This window comes from Anser brachyrhynchus (assembly GCF_964034855.1).
Source record: "Anser brachyrhynchus genome assembly, chromosome: 2".
NCBI classification, from domain to species: Eukaryota; Metazoa; Chordata; class Aves; order Anseriformes; family Anatidae; genus Anser; species Anser brachyrhynchus.
In genome coordinates, this window is record NC_137695.1 from 54,992,832 (window position 1) to 55,013,451 (window position 20,620).

The 20,620-nt window shown below is 39.1% G+C and overlaps 2 protein-coding genes and 1 pseudogene across 4 annotated transcripts; all 3 read right to left on the reverse strand.

Annotated features, from left to right (window-relative positions):
- Positions 1 to 1,224: 1,224 nt before the first annotated feature.
- Positions 1,225 to 8,128, reverse strand: LOC308188774 (tRNA selenocysteine 1-associated protein 1-like; the record flags this gene model as incomplete). 2 transcript variants are annotated; one of them, XM_080578174.1, is made up of 6 exons in its annotated part: positions 1,225 to 1,615; positions 2,434 to 2,479; positions 3,006 to 3,201; positions 5,385 to 5,507; positions 7,245 to 7,398; positions 7,906 to 8,128. In XM_080578174.1, 6 exons carry the CDS (start codon positions 8,126 to 8,128, stop codon positions 1,479 to 1,481), a joined length of 879 nt encoding a protein of 292 aa, XP_080434300.1. In that variant the 3' UTR covers positions 1,225 to 1,478. The 2 variants fall into 2 exon arrangements, with proteins under 2 accessions (XP_080434300.1, XP_080434301.1); XM_080578175.1 differs by lacking the exon at positions 5,385 to 5,507.
- Positions 8,129 to 8,241: 113 nt separating this feature from the next.
- On the reverse strand, positions 8,242 to 10,096 carry LOC308189468 (nuclear pore complex protein Nup153-like; annotated as a pseudogene). Its single transcript has one exon. The product of its transcript is annotated as a nuclear pore complex protein Nup153-like (transcript).
- LOC308188776 (uncharacterized protein) lies at positions 8,242 to 20,366 on the reverse strand. The gene is made up of 6 exons (XM_080578179.1): positions 19,847 to 20,366; positions 18,692 to 18,744; positions 15,883 to 16,009; positions 13,784 to 14,257; positions 12,440 to 12,532; positions 8,242 to 10,113 (listed from the first exon to the last, which is right to left on the reverse strand). Exons 1-6 carry the CDS (start codon positions 19,931 to 19,933, stop codon positions 10,099 to 10,101), a joined length of 849 nt encoding a protein of 282 aa, XP_080434305.1. The 5' UTR covers positions 19,934 to 20,366; the 3' UTR covers positions 8,242 to 10,098.
- Between the last annotated feature and the right edge of the window lie 254 nt (positions 20,367 to 20,620).

Here is a 20,620-nt window from a genome sequence, read left to right on the forward strand (position 1 = left end):
CTAATAGCTAACAGAAGCAGTTGCTGGTGATCAGCTACAAGTAACCTGGAAGTACTGAGGAGTCACAAAAGAGAATTTGCATTACATTTAAGAACAGCATGCAGCTTAGGACCACTGCTTTCACTAACTACACTAAGCCATAAAAAAGAATTGGATTCTTACCTGCCATCACAGCAATTATGGTTTATGTTGCCCCCAAAACACACACGGCAGTACCACAACTGTGTCAACTAGCTTTAACAGCTTCCCCAGCTATTAAGTACAGTAATTTCTGCTTCCTTTTTTTTCTTGGAGGAATATTCTTTTGTTTCCAGCCTCACTTACTTATTATACACACTGTTAATTAGCAACTATTTCTCCATATTCATAGGGTTATGGAGTCCCTATGACTGGAAAAGACTCTGTACCCTTCAAGATAAGAACAGCATAAAGGCAGCAACTCGCAAGACTGCTCTAGCTTAAAGCAAAGCTTTCCTCATTGCTCTCATCTCCTTTGACTTGAGTACTGTCATCCTTCTACCAGAGCTTTAAAACTTCATTACCGTGAATGAAGGAAGACCAGAGCAATCAGAGAGGGTAGCAGAGGGTATAACTTAAGGAGCTGTTACTAGGATTTTTTTGTTGTTCCTGGTGGACTATTTTTCTCCTTGCCAGCAAGGAGGGAAAACCAGCAAGTTGTTTTCTCCAAGATTTGTTTTTTTTAGGTTTAAGAACACGGATTATGTTGTAGCAATTTCTTCGCTGTAAAGCGTCAGCTGAGAAGTCTAACAGTAAGAAGGGCAAGGGAAAACTGAATGCTGATGCAGAGAGTGCCAGCAGACACCATCCTCATTCCACGGGATGTTTGTAGCTATGGCAGTTGAAGTCTACACTTCCGTATGCTTAACATACCCTATTTATAAGCCGATTTTAGCTGACCTAGCATGTATCAGTAGTACAGTTAGAGCCAGCAGCCTGCAGGAAAAAGTGGGCACAGGTGTTTCCATAGCAAGGCCTGTGAGTGTCTCCCATACATACTTCCAGTCTAAGCAAGCACATGAAAGGCTTGGCTTGTCGCTTACCTAAGGAACCAGGAAAACAAGGGAAAGCTAGATTTTGCTTGTGTCCTAATGCCCATATAAAAATAAAGACAGATGAAATACCCTTACTACCTTGTTAAATTCCATAAGCCGGAAGAGAACGTGCTGCACACAGGTACAAGTAAAATCCCTTGCTGGCAGGTTTGCAGAAACAAATTTTTTATTTACACAGGCAAGTCTATCTTTAGACCCCATTTACCTCTTTACATTTCTCGAATATTTACATGACTTCATGATGCTCCAAGAAGAGAGTGATGAACAAAAAGATTACAGAAACTGTCAAAAGCATAGCAAAAAAAACCCAACCTATCATTGTGCTTTAAAACTTATGAGCCAGAATAATGTAGAAGAAATGTAGTTTTAGCACTTTGGTCCTAACGGTCATGCTCTAGAAGACACTTAAATAGCAGAGGGGATTTCAGAAGTGACCGTATCCAGAGGTTGCCAGTGACAATTCATGAGTGAATCGTAGAGTTCTTCGCTTGTCTCCGTGAATTGTCTGTTCATTTCATCAACATCCAAGTAGAGCTGTGGATCTGAAAATAAAAGCCTGGTAAGTCCAAGTATCAAATCTGAGGCATGCGCACAAAAAAACTTCATGTGAATTGGCTAATAAAATGTATTTTAAGCTAAGTGTAATAAGCTATTAGATCTACTAATTTTAGTGAGGTATTTAGTCCTCTAAAATTTTGAGCCTCACAGCTCCAACTTTTGGGAATTTGTATATTAGAAGGCTGGGACTAGAACTGTCTTTCAAGATAAAGACAAAGACAATGTTTAAGATAGTAAAGATAACGTTTAAGGATAATCAGCCATGAAACCCTCCCAAGAGTCATTTAATTCACTTCTACGGCAATACACGTTACATAGGATAGTTTCTAAACACTAACACAAAATGCCTCCACGTGAGGAACTTTGCAAACCTTCCAGGACACAAATATGTTTTGTACCGTATTTGTAAGTGCAAGCTGAATCCTCCTTTTGGAATCTGCACCATAAGCTTTTACCTCAGGGTGGAGAACAAAGCTTTTGCATATTACTGAGTTTCTAATATAAAATCTGTTTAGCGGAACCAATACAAAGAACAAAATTCTGTCTTAGACCATTTTCAAATGGGAATGAAGGCACAGGTACAAGAAACCTGCTGCGAAGCATTGACAGTGTCCCGTTTTACTTGATGCGGTCAGTGTATGCTGTATCAGCTTTAAAACCCCAGCTGATTGCAGATCAACCCCACAGAGGTTTGACCTCAGCTGAATTTTCAAGATGTTCTTCATCCAGTAGAGGTTGGCTTGTATTGTTAAAAGGCACAAGGATGGCTAAACTCAAGTGACAATGATAGAACCCTTATTACCGTCAGTAATTAGGTCATCACCGATTGCAGTCATAACCGAAGATTCCTGAAAGACAGAAAAGGCTAAGTTTAATCATAACTCATTTCAGAAAGCATCACAGATTCAAAGTGCTGCAGTCTCAATCCATTCCTTCTTCCTACAACTACAAGGATAGATGGCATTTTATCTATTTATTTTTAGAAGAAAGCCAATATTACAGTACAGGTTGGAAGGGACCTCCGGAGGTCACAACTAATACATTGACCACGATAAGACCACTTACAACAACTGTTTAATTTGCTTTAAGCAAAGCAAATCAGAAGAACAGGAACAGAAGAAGCGTACGCAATTATGCTGTCAAAACCATTCTTTGGTATGCGTGAACAAATAATGGTGTATAAATCACTAATTCTATGGATTTACTATTTAAGCACTTAAATACAAACACCTCTGAATGGAATCTGCTCTTTTAACTTCACACTAAGCAGAAAGCATGTTTTCAACTTCGGATTCTTTTTGCTGATTCACACAAATCTGTACAACATATTATCTGTGAAATATTTTCTTTACAGCAAGCGTGCAGTATCTTTACCTCAAAAACAGCTGGAGCCATTAAAGAATCTCCTAAAGAGCAGTCTCCAACAGCTTGCATGCTGTCACAGGGAGCATAGGAGCTGTAGTTGTAGTCAGCGTAAGCATCGTAACTCCTCTGCGAGTAGTAGTTCTGGTAATCTTGGCAATAATCATTATAGTTGTATGACTGGTACCGCTGCAATTCTGCTTTCAGTCTGAAACATGAGAAGTTGCATACAGTCAGAGAACAAGAGACTGTAAACCCAGTTCTGAACTTAAACAATTTGTCAGCTTACATACTTCAAAACTTAAAAGGAAGCTTTCCTAAACAGTCACCTAAGTGACAGCTTAAGTCACAGCTCAAAACCTCATTTCTATAGAAGCAAGCATCCTCACCTTTGCCAATACCAGAAGGAATTGTTCTCATGGATTAACTCCAGAGCCTTGACATGGTTACCTGTACACATCAAGTATTTTTAGCGTTGGCATAAGCAAGCTGCTGCTAAGTCTCTGTGCTTTGCTAAAGATTGATTTAAGACCAGAGACATTTATCAAGCACAGCTGCTTTAAAGATGCAGTCTTAACCCTTCTATCTTTTGTTTGGTTAATTACTAGATCTTATTTCCAGAAAGAAGGGAATGGAGTCAGATTATCCATTTCAAAGAAGCATCTGACGCTGCCTGTCAGTTTGCCATGTCTACCTCCACCTGCTCAGTTTTTTTGTTTGTTTAAAGTCCATTAAACATTCAACAGCTGCCAACTATACCGCTCAGGTGAAGTCAGTCTTGCTTAACAACACAATCGCGATTCTTCAGCATGACGCCTTATTATTAGTGGGAGAATTACAAAATACACTAGTTCTTAAGAAGAAAGGGCCAGCTGATTAGCTTTCACTACTTTCCCTTTCAAGATTTTCTCAGGGGCAGCTTCAGACTAATGACAAGAACCAAGACAAGTGCTATCTGTACTAAAACTGATGTACACTGCATAAAGAACATTCAGATAACCCAGCTGCATATTCAAAAAATCCGCTGTTTAGACTTGTCTTCACTGATTCTGTACAGGCAGACCTCCTGTGTTTGCAATGCCCAGTTTCTCTGACTTGAATTGGGGATGCAGAGAAGTGAGTTCTATGCTTTTGGGGAAGAATACAAGCTGAAGGCATTCTGAAATAGCTTCCAAACTAAGCAAACATGGGGGACAAACTAATCCAATGGCTGGGTATTTCAATGCTAAGAGAGCACGGTACTCAGCCATTCAGAAACGTATTACTGATGTGTATTTTAATACCTACATTTGTTTCAATACTGCAAAGCTACACAAGTTCTAATAAAGAGGTAATCCATTGTCTTGTTACTGTAGTAAACAAACAGAAGATACATCATCTTAGGTCTTCTGCTTCCAACTGCACTCTTCCTACATACAGTTGTGTAGGGAAGGAAAATCTGAAAATACTGTTGACGTTCTTCTGGATAGCCGAAGCAAGAAAACATGTTTGTGGCTTATTCTTGTTTTCAAAATAAAACGATATTAATTTAATCAAAAAATTTTGGCAAAGAAGTTTGGACAGTGCTCTCTTGGAGAAGAGCATTTCCATTCTAAAGCAGAAGGAGGCAACATTTGCAGAATTATGCTAGGTAAACAGAAACAGAAGTGTCATTTTTTACTATTTAACAGAACACACAAGCTAACCTCATGAACATACTGAAATTGTTTATATGAAGTCCTGTTTTGTCAGTATCCTGGATCAAAGTTCATCAAATTTGGTGTCAATTCTTTAACCGTTCAGAGACCTGAATTGCCTTAAATAAGTGATAGAACTGAGCCGGTAGAGTAAGAAACCCTCTCAGGAAGTGCTAAGCTTTAAACTCCCCATTGCCCTAAGCTCATGAAAAGCAAAGAATAGCATTCTAAACCTGTTCTAGTAATAACGCCTTTGGCTTTCTCCCTGCGTTCCCATTTTTCCCCCCCACTTCTTTCCTGTCAACCCACTGTAAAACTAGTTATGTGCTTCTCTCAAACTAGAGGGAAAGCTCTAAGAACAAGAACTCCCTAGCATATAAAACCACTTGTTGTCCCTTCTACCTTATGCAGGCCCAAACCTGAAAATATTTACCAATGCATTCAGCTTTGCTACTGTTGAGAAACAAGGCTGGTTACAATGGCAGCTAAGCCCAAGTTGCGCTGTCTGGCTAGACTTAACAGTTGGATTCCCCCAGCCATCCTGAAGCAGGTTGATGAATCCAGGGAGTCAAAACATAGGACTTCTGCATTTCTGGTTTTGTAGACTGCATCCTGTGTACAGCCACTACAGCAAGGGCCACAGACTTTCCAAAGGCAGAGCTACAAGAATCTGATTATTTAGAATAACTGTATCAATGCACAACTCCTTGGTTACCTTTTAGAAATTCCTATGCTCAGCCGGATTCCTTTTCCCCCCAGACCTGGTGCGTTCTGGCAGTCTTGCAGTGCCCTCATCTGATCACCTTGCTCACCAAATCTGACATAGGCATACCCTCTACTATTTTCAAAAGGGAGAAAACCAATTCTAGTATGCATAACAGTTACAAAGCTAACGAATTCAGTTTCTGTCTTCTACAAAAAACAGAAGATAGCAGCTACTATAGCTTCTATTACTTAAGCAACCTCTCTGGCATGTGCACGTGCACAGAAAAGGCTTTCACCAAATTAAAACACTTGGGCCAGAAGCAAAAAGCTTATTCCTTGGTAGCATTAAGATGCAACTCACTGAGAGCCAGCAAAACAATACATTTTAAGTGCTCTCTGCATAAGTAATCGGATTCCATATTTCTGCATATACAGCAGTTAATCAGTTAGCACTAACCCACTCCTTTTGGAGCCACAAACTTTATTGGTCACAAACACCAAGAGCTGGCTGTAATTATCTGAACCAGTATTAACCGGTACCTCTGAACTCTTCAAACAAAAATATCTTTCAGGTGCTCTTAGAAGAACAACATCAATTGCCTGCAACAATTTGATGGCTTTGCTAAACGGAGCACTGAAAAGCACAGTGGTACAGTTTCTTTTGTAGCCTGTTCAGAAATTATAGCCCCGTGCCTACAGCTTCAAATCAGGCCAAGCTTACCAGCCCAACTCTTACAGCTTAAGTTCACTGCACTCGAATGCCTTCAAGACGTGCTTTTAGGAGCCATGGAGAAGAACCCTCTGGTAAGACCACCATTATAAAGTACTGAGTGTTGTTTTACACTTAAAATAGAACTATCTGTTACAGTCATTCATCAGCTTTCCCTAGGCTGCTGCTCTCTCACTACTGAATGTGATCCTGCTCTCAGTTTCCCACTAACTTTTTCCCCCAGCGTTTATGGCCTCTTTTCATCTATGACACTTTTAAGGGACTACACCGTGTTGAAAAATGCTGGTTAACATTTCCTTTTACACAAGGTGCCTCATCGAATTTTCCTGACTAAACCAAACCCCAGAACCTTAACTAAAAGAGGAAGCACACAAACACACACGCCTCCCTGGCCACCATATCTCCCCAAAACATATCTGTTCAGTAACAGGTCAACTGTAAGAATACTGCGATTAAAATCAGTATAGCTCTATACACTGCTTTTGTTCGGGATTACTAGCTAATGTCCTTCCCCTTACCCCTTCTGGAATTAATACTGAATTCTGTACTCTAAAACGTGGTTCTTAAGTCATACAAATGACATTTAACAATCAGAATTTTTCCACACAGTGATCCTCAATAAAAACTTCAATCCTCTACTGCAGTCTTTCAACAAATTAAAGGAATACAAAACTGGCTAATAACTGTTCAGTGATTTTTGGACCTTTGTAGCACTAGAGTAACAGCAGTACACTCTGCAGCATAGTTGCAAGTACGTGGGAATAAGATACTCTCTCTCATCTCTTTTTTTCTCTGAAAAGTGTGAGGCCTCTATTTCACCCTACTAAAGATTTTACCACCAACTGTACTGCTAGCATTGAGACACTACAACTTCTGTGCTTGTATGAGATGCAGGACAGGTTCCTTAAGGTGTCGCAATTTTTTGTCTAAACCTAGTGTTGAGATCAAAAAAGGGATTGCTACTAATTGCGTACGTATCAATAACCAGGACAGAAGACATGCTGCATATAGGAATTAAACTTTTTCTAAAGCTCTAGTACATGAACATATCAAATCCCGCCGATTTTTTCTAGTATGGTTTCAGAGGTCTTACTTGATGGACATAAGCGCACAAGTGAAGACAAAAGATACACTGTTTACCTGAAGTACTGGTTTGCAAGTACTGCTTCTCTTCTGTCCTTCCCAAAATAAACTGTGAGGCAGCTGCAGACTCTGCACCTGAACACTCTGAGTGAACACCGAATGTAAATGATGGCAAGGCAGCATTTTGTGGACGCAGCCGCAGCACCAAAACCTGCAGAAATAAGTGAATGTCAAGTCCGTAACCCACGGTGTATCTGCAGTACGTGAAGGTTTGAACTACATTCTAGTCCTGATCTTTCCAGTCAAAACTGTTTAAAAAACAACCCACCAAACAGTAAAACAAACAAGAAAACCCCATGCTTCCTCTCTACATAAAACTTTTCACAATTGTGTTTTCTGCCCACCACCTGGCTTTAAAAAGTATACGAACTTCTTTGATGTTTTTAGTCTGAACTCCAAATGAACAAAGTGTAGGGCATGTAAAGAACAAGCACGTCATTAATGAAAGCTTTTCTCTAAAAAGGATAAACTTATTCTTGGGGAAAAGTGTGGAAACAGATGTTATCTAGGCAATATTCCTACAGGAAAAACGAATAATTTTGCCACACCTCAAAGGAAAAAATAATTGTGCTTAACAGGGAAGAAAATAAAAAAAATCAGAGCAAACCAAAAAATAAATCACAGAATATGCATCCTCGTTTTAATCATTAAGTATTACCTTTGAGCTCTGCTTTGGTGCTTGGCATTGCACTTTCACAGGCTACACACTTCGTGGCCTCTGCTTTGTTTTGAACCAAGCAGGTCTCCCAATCCCAGCTTCCTTCAGGCTTCTTGAATTTGTCTAAATCCAGAAATTCTCCAGAAGGAGCAGAAAATGCAGATGCACTGCTACTGGTCACAGGTGTTGGACCCTCTGTGAGACAAACAAGACAGTTAACCATCCTGTTTGAACATGAACTATAAAATGAGCATTAACTTTTAAATTTGATTTGTCAAATCCCACAGAAATGTTCAAAACTACTCCGCAACTCCCCCCCCCCGCCCCTGAAAAAAATAAAAGCCACCAAAAACCCACAAAGAAACAAACAAACAAACAAAAAAACCAGAGTGGAACTCAAAGCTTCCAAACAACACACAACTCTGTTCAGCACACAAGCTTCTGCTGCTGTTGACGACAGTGTAACCTCCATAAAGAGGCCTGACAGGTGCCTTTTAAAAAAAAGGTGCCTTTTAAGAGAGAAGCAGAAGATAACGCTTCTAATTCAAAACCGGAAAGACAAGAATGGCTCTTCCCTTCCACAGCACACGCAGAAAACTTTTATCCTAGTATTACTTGCATCGCTCTTCCTCTTGACAAGTGCAACGTAACCGTGCAATTCACTGCACCATGGTCACAGTAAACCCCTCATTTCCAAAATTCCTCCTTGCAATGGCAAGAGCCTCAGACAAAGATGCCGACTGACCGCTCAGAGGTTGGAAGTCCAAGACAATCAACTCTGTCTGAAATCCATTATCTTACCTCATGAAATTTCAGTCTTACCGCACAGGATGATTACAAAAGCCCGGTCTAGTCCATCTTAATTTGTTTCTTCCACGATATATTTGCACAGGTGTTTTTCGATGTAATGGCATGTTAAATGACATTTAGAGTCAAAGTTAGAATTAGAATCGTATTTTAAAAACAATACAACCACGCTCAAAATCAATTACGGTCACACACAATGGGAAACAACCCAGTACTGCCCTGAAGAAGTTACCCAGCGGGTCACTCGCTTTCTTGAAGCCTACCACTGACCTTCATAGGCATCTCTCTGCTTTAGCTTAAGACTAGTTAAGACTACACTGTCTTGAAATCTGGCTTCACATCTCCCCTCAATTACATACAAACGGTGAGTAGAGGCATTTTGGACACATTCTGTAATTTTTTTTACTTATTTTTTGAAAGAGAAAAACGCAGTCATTTTTAACTCTTTCTATGGAGTTCTCATTTTCGCCAGTGAAAAATCACTATGTTGTTTTTAAATTAAGTCACTCACTTCAGCCATCTTCCCTCACCAGCTGCAAAGCCGGGGGTATCTGCATTGATCCAGCTCCGTACTAATACATTTCACAATCAGTTCAATTTATGCGACAGGCTGGAACCTGGGCTGAGACCTCTGAAGTGCCTGTAAACCAATCCTGCAGACAGCCGCTAACCCATCAACCGTACCTGGGAATCGTGTTGCTTAAAATATTCCATATATGCAACGTACTTTTATTCTGTACAAGATTCACAGAGGCTAGGATGGAAACAACAGGAAAAAAAGGACCATACCTGGTTTCTCAGACTGACAGGCTACACATTTGTTATCTTCCGTCTTATTTGGTACAAGGCATATTCCACAGTCCCAAGAGCCTTTCGCCTTCTTAAATTTGTCTCCAAAGCCCAGAGTGGCTGTTGTGTCAGTGCTGCTCGAGGAGGATGTCACTGTCACCGAGCTGTCTGTGACCACTGGTCATGTCAGAGCAGGCATTACTCCCGTTCCAGGTTTTGGTGTCTCACATGCTATACATTTTGTAGCTTCCGGTTTGTTTTGGACAAGACATGTATCGCAATCCCACGTTCCAGGTACTGTTTTGAATTTGTCTCCAAAGCCCAGCATCCCTGCTGGGGGCGCTGCTGGCTTTGAGGTGTCGCATTGACTTGAACTTACTGTCTGTTTCATACTCTCAACTGTTGAGGCTTTAGTAGCTTGACAAGTTACACATTTGTCCTTTATGTCTTTGTTTTGCAGAAAAGGGTCACATGTATCAGATTGCCAGTACGATGCTTGCTTAGAAGTCTCTTTACCTGCAGAAAAAGTTGTTATTGCAGGCCTAGTATAAACCACTGTGCTTGTTGTAGGTTGTGCAGACGTAGAAGAGCGTGTTTTCAACAATCCAAAGTCTAGGAAGCAAGAAAAAAAAGTCTTCCTGTTAGCGCAGCACCTCACTACATGTGACTAAGTGACTTTACTAGAGGGCAAAAATTTCAACTCAGGTGCCAATGGTTACAACTAGACATTCAGACCGAGCGCAACAGGAAGTCCCCAGAAATCTTATCTAAACGGATGAAATTTCATCTGCTGCACTGGGTCACAACAGAACATTTCGTTAAAGCTTCATTTAACTCTGTTTCCAAGCAAGCTTTAAATCAACATTTTCACTGGTCGATACAAGTACAAACAGACAGTAGCTGACTGAAATCTGACAGTCCAACGTGGAATGGAAATAATACAATTTGATTAAGACGCGATGCCCAATCGAATCAAATTTCTAAAGCTCCTCCTTCCGTAGCAGATGACTCAAATCTACTCCAGTAACTGTACAGAAGTTTGTCCTCGGAGCAGCAATCCAAACGGTATTTTCCCACAGATGCTGAATATTAATTAAATAATAAAAACTCAAGACAATTGAACAACTGTCTAATTTTCTATAATCTTTTTCAAAATGCATCAGACACAGGACAACTCCTTATTTAAAAGGTGGCAATTTTAACAGAAAAGACAAGCTACTAATACAGAAAGACTAAAGGAAATGCATCTTAAACAGCAGCTCAAGTTGCTTGTAAATCTACCTTGAACATAGTTGTTTTGTGGTTTGTTTGTTGGGTTTTTTTTAGTCAAAAATGAAGTCTTTGAACAATGTGGATTTAGATTCTGCTTCTTTTAAACCGATAAAGAAAGTGAATGTCACTTCACTCAGAGGTCTTTCCTTAAACAAAATGCACAATGTATTTTCTCTCACTTAGCTCTTTCCAGTAGAGAAATGTGCTGCCTTCTTCACAAGTATGTAAGTTAGAAGAAGACTTTTGGGAAAAGATCAAATTCAATAAAGCCCTTTTTCTTAAAAGATATCTTTTCCACAGACACACTTTATGAAACTGTTGAAAACAATTGCAATTGCTTAAAAACAAAATTCAGAAAAGGGTTTTTAACGTAAAACACTCCACTTCTGTTTGCAGTTTAAATTTTAATCCACAGGAGCCATTGTAAGCTAAGGCCCAAAGATTCGCAGCTTTCGCCATGTATTTAGAACTGAAGCTCTTTCCTATTCTTTCTTCACCTGGGCTGAAGGTGGGACAGGAGTGTTGAGTTTTACAAACATTTCCTTTTCAATTCCACAAATTGTATTTACTTAAAATGAAACACCGATTATCTGGCTAATTCTCTTAGTACCTCATTTACAATTACATCCTAACACGTAAAGGAGATGCAACCCATCTGCTTTTCATCTTGCAGTTTTACTTCCAGCAACAAACACCACTTAGAATAGAAGGGGGCAGATGCACCCTAACAAACGCAGCGCTTAATGTAATGCTCTCCTACATTCATATTTATAGCAGATACTCTATTAACCATAAGTCGTGTGTTGGTTTTTTTTTTAATAAAAAATGCTAGCGTATTTTTTGCAGCATCTTTTTAAAAGGAGTTCATTATCTCTCCAGGATTTTTTAGAACGTCTAAGACGCTTCCTTCCTTTAAGACGTGGGCAGTGGTGAAGGGACCACCAGCAAAATCTTTGACCTCCTCTTTCTGTGTGTTGATGTTGGTTGAGGTGGTGGTGTCTTTTGAAACAAAAGAAAACAAAACCAGCTTTCACAATGTGACCTAGTTAGAGCAGATTATACTCACTTTTGTTAGAAACAAGAATTTCCAGCTTTCATGCTTCTCACATAAGAATCTTCACACATTCTACTTACTTTGCAATGCTTTATGATTACAAGCAAAACAAAAAGCAACAAAACAAAAAAAAAATTATAAAAGCAGATCTGTCACTGGAAAAATACTGCAGAAGTCCAACACTGCCTGGAATTGCTAGCAAGCGCAGACAGGACAGATTGAAGATTTAATAAAGAAAAAAAGGAAAATCAGCACTTCAGATCTGAAGTGCTAAAGTTTCAGTTACCTAGGGTAAGAAAGGGCGTCACTGGAGTACCACTGGGTCCAGAAAGTTCTGCCGATTTTACAACGGGAACACTAAATGTAAACCCAATCTGCTATGAACAAGAGAGGTTTTTCAGATTCTCAAGCCACAGGAACTTCAATCGAATGCACACACAAAACCAAATCTGAAAGCTGCTCTTCACATTTGTAGCATGCATGCTGAATGACAAATTATAAGCCAGAAGCCTACATACTTTTCTCCATCAAGGCAGATTCTGCTTTAGTGTTCTGCAACAGCCTACTAAATGCCTAAGAAAAAAAGTCAAGCTCCTTTATTATTTTACTTACAGAAGACGTAGGTAGCACTTCTGCCTCAGTAGATTTCACAACTGGAGATGAAAACGCGAACTCAGGACTGCTAACAGTACTTGTTGGTTGTATCTGTATTTTCAAAAGAATTAAAGGTTTATATTTAAGAGCAACAACTACCTGAATTCACTACCCAACAGAAGTCCCGCAGTGACGTCGAAAAACCTGATGTTTGAGTTATTTTGCAGATAAAAGTAATAATAAAACACAGGGAAGTTTCCAAGTGGGTATAGGACAATATCTTCAAAACCAAATTCCAGAAACTGAGAGGAAAAGCTGGAGATGCTACTTAGGTCTAAATGCACGGAAAAGCAAGCCAGGAAGCTGAAGAACGGCAAACTCAGCCCAATGATACTCCAAGAACTTCAGCAAACACCTCAACATGTTAAAGCAGCTATCTACTTCAAACCATACAAAAAATATTTCAAGTACTCTGGAACAGATTAATGTTTATTTTATTGCAATAATATGCCAATTATTGCACCCTAGGCTCATTCTATGTGAGGCTTATATGACCACGTTACCTCTAATTTAATAACTTAAATAAAGTTGTGGTTTAACCATTGCAGGCAACTAAGCACCACACAGCCACTCGCTCACTCCCTCCAAATGGAACAGGGAAAAGAACTGGAAGTAAAGAAGTAAAGTTGTTAAATTTGAGGTAGCATTAATGACTCATCGCATGTAATGGCTACCTGGAAAGACAAATGCCATAACCCTGTACATACTCCCCACTCCTTCCCCTTCTTTCCCCCAGCATTTATTGCTGAGCACGATGCTAAATGGTGTGGAATATCTCTTCGGTCCTCTGGGCTCCGCTGTCCTGGCTGAGTGCCCTCCCAGCCTCTTGTGCATCCCCGACCTCCTCGCTGGCAGGGCAGCGTGAGACACAGAAAAGGACTTGTCACTGTGTAAGCACTGCTCAGCAACAGCTAAAACACCAGTGCCTTACCAACACTGTTTTGCTCACAAATCTGCAACACAGCATCATCTAGCATCATCTACTACGAAGAAAATTAACTCTACCCCTGCCAAAACCACTATAAATAACTTGGCATGAAGTTCACACCCCCCTTCCCCCCCAGACTTCCACAGCATTTGAAGCAGTTATACAATCACGTTAAATGGGAGTTGGCAGGCTCTAAGACTGAGAGAAGCAGAATCAAAACATTTATGCCTTTTTCCCCAAACTGGCATACAACCCCAATTCATTCAGCTGCGTAGAAACTAATATTTGTTAGTTTCATGAGCACCACAGAAAAAGTCAACTCGCAATAAAGCAGTATACTCATTGTAAACATTATTTATAGCATAAAGATTTACCTTGTCAGCCACCGTCGCTGCTGCATCTGCCATGCCTGCCGCCTCCGTTGAATTTGCCACGCTTGTCGTTGCCACTGTTGACTTTGCCTTGTCCTTTGTCATCAGCAGATATGGCATGCCCGCCGCCATTATTGGATATGTCAAGCCTGAGGGCACTGTTGAACACGTTATGCCCGATGTCGCCGTTGTATATATCATGTCCTCCACCTCCTCCTCTGATAGATCTGTCAAGTCCTCCACCTCCGATGGATCTGTCATGCCCTCCACCTCTGATGGATCTGTCATGCCCTCCACCTCTGATGGATTTGCCATGCCCGTCGCAGCTGCTGGAGTTGCCGTGCTCATTGCTGCTGTTGAAACAGCGCTCGGTGACGCTGAGACAGCGCTACTACCAACGAAACTAGAATTGAACTGAGGCAGCGATGCAGCACTGATGGGTAGGGGTATTTTCGGTAGCACTGGTTCCTCCACTTCCTAAAGTTGCAAATTTTAATTTTTCTTATACAAGACATACTACTTTCTCACCCCATCGCACCCAATTTATTAACAAAATTAAATAGAACAAAAATCCATACAAATTAAGAGAAAGCAAGTTTCCAGAAGAAATCCCGATCTCCCCACCTCTGTCTACCACGTCATTTTAATTTATGGCAGGCCTGCTTCCACATTATACTCTATTCAACAACTGTACAGCAAGAACACTGAAAGTTAACTCAAAACCTGTGCAGAACAGAGACGCACAGATCACATTTTTTTTCTTTCTTTTCTATACTTCAGTCATCAAAGCTCTAGAGAAGCATTATCCTTTCTAACTACCCTCGCATGGCTTCAATTAAGAGTACACTCTCAAGACAAGTGAGAAAGTGTTCCTCTTGCAAAATTAGGCAGGATAGCTGCCAAAGTTTCCAAAGTCACTACAGCAGTGAACGTGGAAAAAGGTAATGTTTAAAGAAGCAGGTAGGTTCAACAACCAAACTAAACACAAAAAGCACCAAAGAAAGTCAGACTAACAGTACTGAAGATTGTGTTCTGGTAAATACAGTCTATACCATGTATCAGGATGCAAATATAAAAATCAGAAGAGAGCCTCTTAACAACTTCAATTTTCATCCCTGCCACTTACTTTATTTGATTACTAAGATTGGATGAGTTATGTTTTAAATGGCATAGAAAATCTGACCAAAATTTGTACAGTACTATCATGATCTACTTAGAAATGACTAGGCAGGGATGTAAGTTGGTACTACTGATATTCAGTGCATCCTGTAGCTTACATCTGTTTCACAGTTTTGATTTGAAAAGTTTATGGAACTTTTGATATTTGGACCATTATTTTATTTGCGTTACAGGAATAAACAACAGTGTTTACGATTTCTTTATATTGCATCATCCGGAAGTCCCATTTAATGATTTGAAACTTAAATTAACTTAAATACTTAATATTAACTTAATATTAATTAAATACTTAATGTTAACGTAAATACTTAAATTAACTTACAGGCAGCTTATATAACATCCAATAAAAGAAAAAATAATCTGAATATTCATGGTCATAGTTTTATGGAATAGATTTTTCCTATTAAAATGAGAAAAAAACTCTCTCACAATGAGTTTGGTGAGTATCAAAAACTGAGTCATCGTTAGCAGACATGCAGAATGCTCTCTTCTACTACTCTTTTTCACACTCTTGGCCTGTATCTTTCTGTATGACTTAAATATGAAACCAAAAATTAAGCTTTTTTTTTCTTTTTATACTTGGCACTCGTTTCAAGTATCATTCCTGTAGAAAAACTATACAAACCTTCACCAAAACATTACTTCTCTTCTTAGGACTCATTCATTCAACTGCTAACGAGAAATGTTATAGTTTGAAGAATCTCCAAGGTAACAGAATTAAAAATTTCAAAATTACATAAGCAAAGTTCAGGTATTCAAACACAGGAAATCAATTGGAGCCTGCTCTGAAACCCACAAGAAAACAAAAACAATGCAAAAATAAAGCGGTATTGTTATAATTTACTATGATGCAATAAAACTGACACACTTAGCTAGTTACTTCAGTAAGCTCAGTGACAGCAATTAATTTAAGAGTCACTTACCTGTTCTTGTACAGCCCTTGATAAATAGTGTATTCCTCTTTCCCTTCTCATTTTGCCGCCTCCGCTACTCACTCCTGAAGACAGACCATTGGACGCAGCAGTACTGAATTTGTAGCTGGTCACATTGCTAGCACACGACAGTACAGAAGTTGGGGGAAACAAGGGAAAAAAAAATTACCAGCCAAATTTTTTTTTCAAGATATTAGAGCTGTTATTAGTCCTAGAATTGAAACCTGCTGATCAGAAAAAAACTAAAGCTGTCTCACAAGTTGCTAAACGCTGGTAAATACTTGATGTTCTAAACAGGAAAAACTTTATTAACAGCAGCAATGAAAAGGACATACATAAGTGCACCGGTCACATGGGAACAATGACTAAGCCAGAAGACCTGAAATAGAAGAGCTGATTTAGATTGTTATTTTCCAGTGCTTCCTTTAAATAGGACTGGTTCTCTGATTCTGCGATGCACATGTATCTTTTGCAGGGATGTAAAAGAACAGCTCACAAAAATACAGAAAGAGTGCACATATGCACACATACACATGGGAAACACTGCCAACAGCTCTGATAGAATAGGGACGCCTCAGACTTGTGTGGCAAGGTAATATGGCCTAAGCTTCAGAAGCAGCTCTGGCTTTCATGTGGCCATCAGCAGGAACAGCAGAGGTGTTTGGGTATGCCAACATTCCAGAAGTCTTTTCAGACATGAATACAGATCCCTTTTGTAAGGCATACAAAGGCATTTTTCTGGTACTTAAAAAAGCCTAGCTCAAAACCAGAAAGATATCCTAATCCAAGAGCAAATGGGGAAAAAATAACCCAAACCAGAAGTGAAATAGGGAATAACTCTAACAAAAGTACTATGGCAAGAAAATGAAGTATGCCTGGAAAAACTGTGACATCAAAGCTTATCTTGCAGCCAATCAGTCAGTCAGTACAAAAGTGCATTAGATCGCACTGGAAGACACCAGGTCAAACTCCCACAATACTGAGGAGGAGAACTGGTCTAAACTTGTCAAATACTTGACAACAGCCTGCTTAGCACTGTAACTGCATAGAGGAAGACAGATCCCTAAGGCATATGCTCAGACTTTTCTCTAATCCGAACTGTCAATCCATTAGAATTCTGAAAAAAGTCTTACATCAAAATAGATCTTCATTCAGACAACTATCGCTTGCCCATAACAGCCCATATTCCTCTTTCTGTTAACACCTGTGAGCTTCAAGGGGGCAAAGACAGTTGTCAGCCTTCAAGCAAGTCTAATCTACAATTGGACTCAGGTTTAAAATATATACACACACACACACACACATAGATATATAGCATTGGTGGGCCAGAGATTTACTGAGTATTCCAACTCAACTGTCCAAAGGGACTCTTGCCAGCAGATCAGTGTGGTGCTCCTGCTCCAGAACATGGCACCCAACAGAGACCAGCATCACAAAAAACACTACCACCACTACCTACTCTACAAACAAAAGGTAGGGCACTGCAATAAACTTTGTGAACGAAATCAAAAGCAGTATGAGTTTGCTGTATCTCCTTCCTAAATGGAGAAGTAGAAAGGAGTTCTAACAGAGACAATTTAGAACAGTTTGAAAAAAAACATAATTAAAACCCAGCACCTGATTGCACCTGTACCAGAACCTTAAAGCCAGTCGCTTCCACCCCTAAAAAGGTGGTTGTTGTGAAGTCCAACTTTTAGATGCCAAAACAAAGTGTTGAGTTCTTTCTGCAAGCCAAAGAATGCCCATGGTCACCTAAGAATTGCTTGGCAGATGAGCATAGAGTCAACAAAATTCCCTGCTACTGTTCTTTGAAAAGAGCAACCCCCTAAAAACCGAGTGCAAAGTCCCTTAACTCAAGCATTATTACCCAAAACACCATTTGCCCAGAAGGAAAAGCCATCAATATTATCTGGAGGATAACTCATTTGACCTAAACCAAGAAAGCAGTATAACACAAAGCAGTCTCCTCAAGAAGAAATTCAATTAATTCTGCTGGATTTTTTTTATTTTAGAGATGAGTTAGCATTTGGCCTCAAATGATTCTAAAGAACACATGGTCTTCATGTGAACTCAAAGCAGACAATTAACTTCATCATGAAAGGAGTATTAAAAAAAAGAATAATAAATCATAAATCTTCCTCCATGTTTTTGCTTAAAAAATAAAGAAAAAAACACATCAATAAACATCCTCCTGAACTGTAACTCACTTCCCCTACTTCACCTTCTAAAGAATGCTTCAGAAAGAATCATCCCATTAGGACAGAGCTTTCAAACTGCAAGCAATTAAATAGCTAAAAGTAATAGCTTTTCCCCTAGGGAACATTAGGAGGGACAAATTATTTTGTTATAAGTAAACTGAGTTATAAACCATGAAATATCTGTCAAAGCAAAATTTGTAACGCTACAGATTTAGTCAAACTACAAAATGAGCCATATTTCCTGTAGAAGGAAAAAATTAGGCCTCCAATAGCAAAGATCCTTTCTGTGGATACAGCATTATAACGTGCCTTGTTTCCCATCTTCATATCCTACTCAGAAGATAAACTTGGGATAAAAAGTGGTGTATCAGTACTTTTATTCTTGCTCATCTTCCTTCCTTTCATAAAAACAACAATTTTCTCAAAGTTATATTGATCTTCAAACACAATCCAGACTTTGCAGCTGCCTCAAAATACAAAATTTTCATTGGATTTCCCATTCCTTTTACTGAGAACTGTCACCACCTTTCAGGTGCAGACCGTACTGAAAAAGGAGATTTCTTTCTTCCTTCAAGTAAGTTTTAAATTAATAGATGTCATACCTTTCAGATGGTTCTGCTCGCTGTTCTGCAGGCAAAGTCTTCTCTCTCATCCCCTGCAAGTTAAGTTTAGTCCAAGACTTAGCTGAATATGTACAGAATACACAAAGTACCAACAACCACTTAATGTGTTTTTTTGTGGTTTTTATTTTATTTATTTATTTTTAATTTTATAGCACTGAATACACCTCACCTACTTAACGTTGTTCCCTAATTCAGCATTGTGGGTACAGTTCAGTTAAATTTTGGGGCTAAAGTAAGCATCACTGCTTCACTCAGCATTGAGGACAAACTGATAGAACACTAAATCAAATTGTCAAATCCTCTAACAAAGAAAGTAATTACTTTAAACAAAATGACAAAAATTGTGTGTGTGGGGGGGAGAGTTTTCATCAAAACTTGTGTTTACCAGCCCCGTAAAAGGGACATACTTTTCTGTTTTCTATCATTTATCAACAAACAAGAAAAAAAAAAAACTCTACCCCCCTAAAAACTAAGCAGTTGCTGCTACATTCATTTTAGAACTTTACCAAATGGAGATTGTGCTGGCTAAACAGTACAGAGATTGAAAGAGTTAAAAGCAATAAGCAACCAGTATTACTGTCCACTTTGATTTCCAGCCTAAAAAGCCCATACACTTAACACGTGGTCATTTGTACACTCAGACTGATACTGGAAACACAGATGTTTTCGCAGAAAGAGATGCCCATTTAATTTTATGGAAAATTTATCAGACTCCATCTACTCCAAAGCAATCAAAACCGATAACTCAGCACATTGTCAGAACTCTCACTTGGAGCACATAGCTCACCTGGAATAGTTTACACACAACACGAGCATGTTTCATCAGTGACAGCTTTGGATACATGAGAATATAAAAGGAAAACATTTCTGTCTTTTAATATTCTTTCACTGAGAACAGGATGACTCAATAGCACATCATGACATCGTGAAAACAACCACAGGACACTGAGTGTTCCAAAAACAGAATTAAATCCATAAAAGCTCAATCTATTTCACAATGGTTCCCACTGCCTTAAAGCTCGCCTCAAACATACTATCAGTACTTTTTGCAAAGATAGGATAACAATTGGTTTGAGAAACATTCCAAGACTGGAAAAAAAAAACAGGCACATAAAGACTCAAAAATGTACTCACTTGGAACTTTGTGTCTTCTCTCTGGCAAATTTTGCTGGACTGAGTAGTTGAAGTCGGTGATGGTTCAGAATACCGCGTATAACGCATCGGTTGACGGTTTACCGTTGGTGTCACAAGTCTCTTAACAGGTGGAGGCTGGAATGCATTCTGGGATTCCAGCTTTGAAAGGGAAACAGCAATCAATTTATCCTTACGTCCACCCAAATTAATTCCAATATTTATTGATGAAAACAAATTACAGAACTATAAACCTCCCCCCATCGGTCTTGGCACTCAGTGAATACAATTTGAAAATTCTGAAGACCGTTCAACTTGTAGAGGGAAATCACCAGAAAACCAGTAACGAAATCCATAAAGCTATATATAAGTAGCCAAAGTCTGACTGAATTCCATTTCAAAATTTGGCAGTTAGCTTCATAGACAAAATAATTCATGCTACCATAATTAAAATAACCCATGTTCCTAGAATATGCTCCTATCTTTTCCTCTGCCCACACTGTGATTTTTTTTTTTAGTAGCTTAATTCATTAATTTAACATTCGAAGTGTTAAGCAACTAATTATACAGGCTTCTGGGCTTCACATCCCCTACATTTTCCCCCTTCAAAGTTACACAAACAATAGAACACAGTCAAAAAAAACAACTTGTCAATCTTACAATAATCTCATTCATTAAAATATGATCCAATGCTTTACATGTGCATTAGATGCACTTCAAGTAGTGGGTTTGACTTCCCTTTTCAAAGCATTTTCACAGACCAGAGTTGATTTTTAA

Coding starts and splice junctions, on each gene's coding strand:
- LOC308188776 (XM_080578179.1), bottom strand. CDS start 19,933: ATGCGTTATACGCGGTATTCTGAACCATCACCGACTTCAACTACTCAG. Junction 16,010..18,691: donor CGAGCAGAACCATCTGAAAG/GTATGACATCTA, acceptor GTCGTGTGCTAG/CAATGTGACCAGCTACAAAT. Junction 14,258..15,882: donor CAAGGGCTGTACAAGAACAG/GTAAGTGACTCT, acceptor TTGCAACTTTAG/GAAGTGGAGGAACCAGTGCT.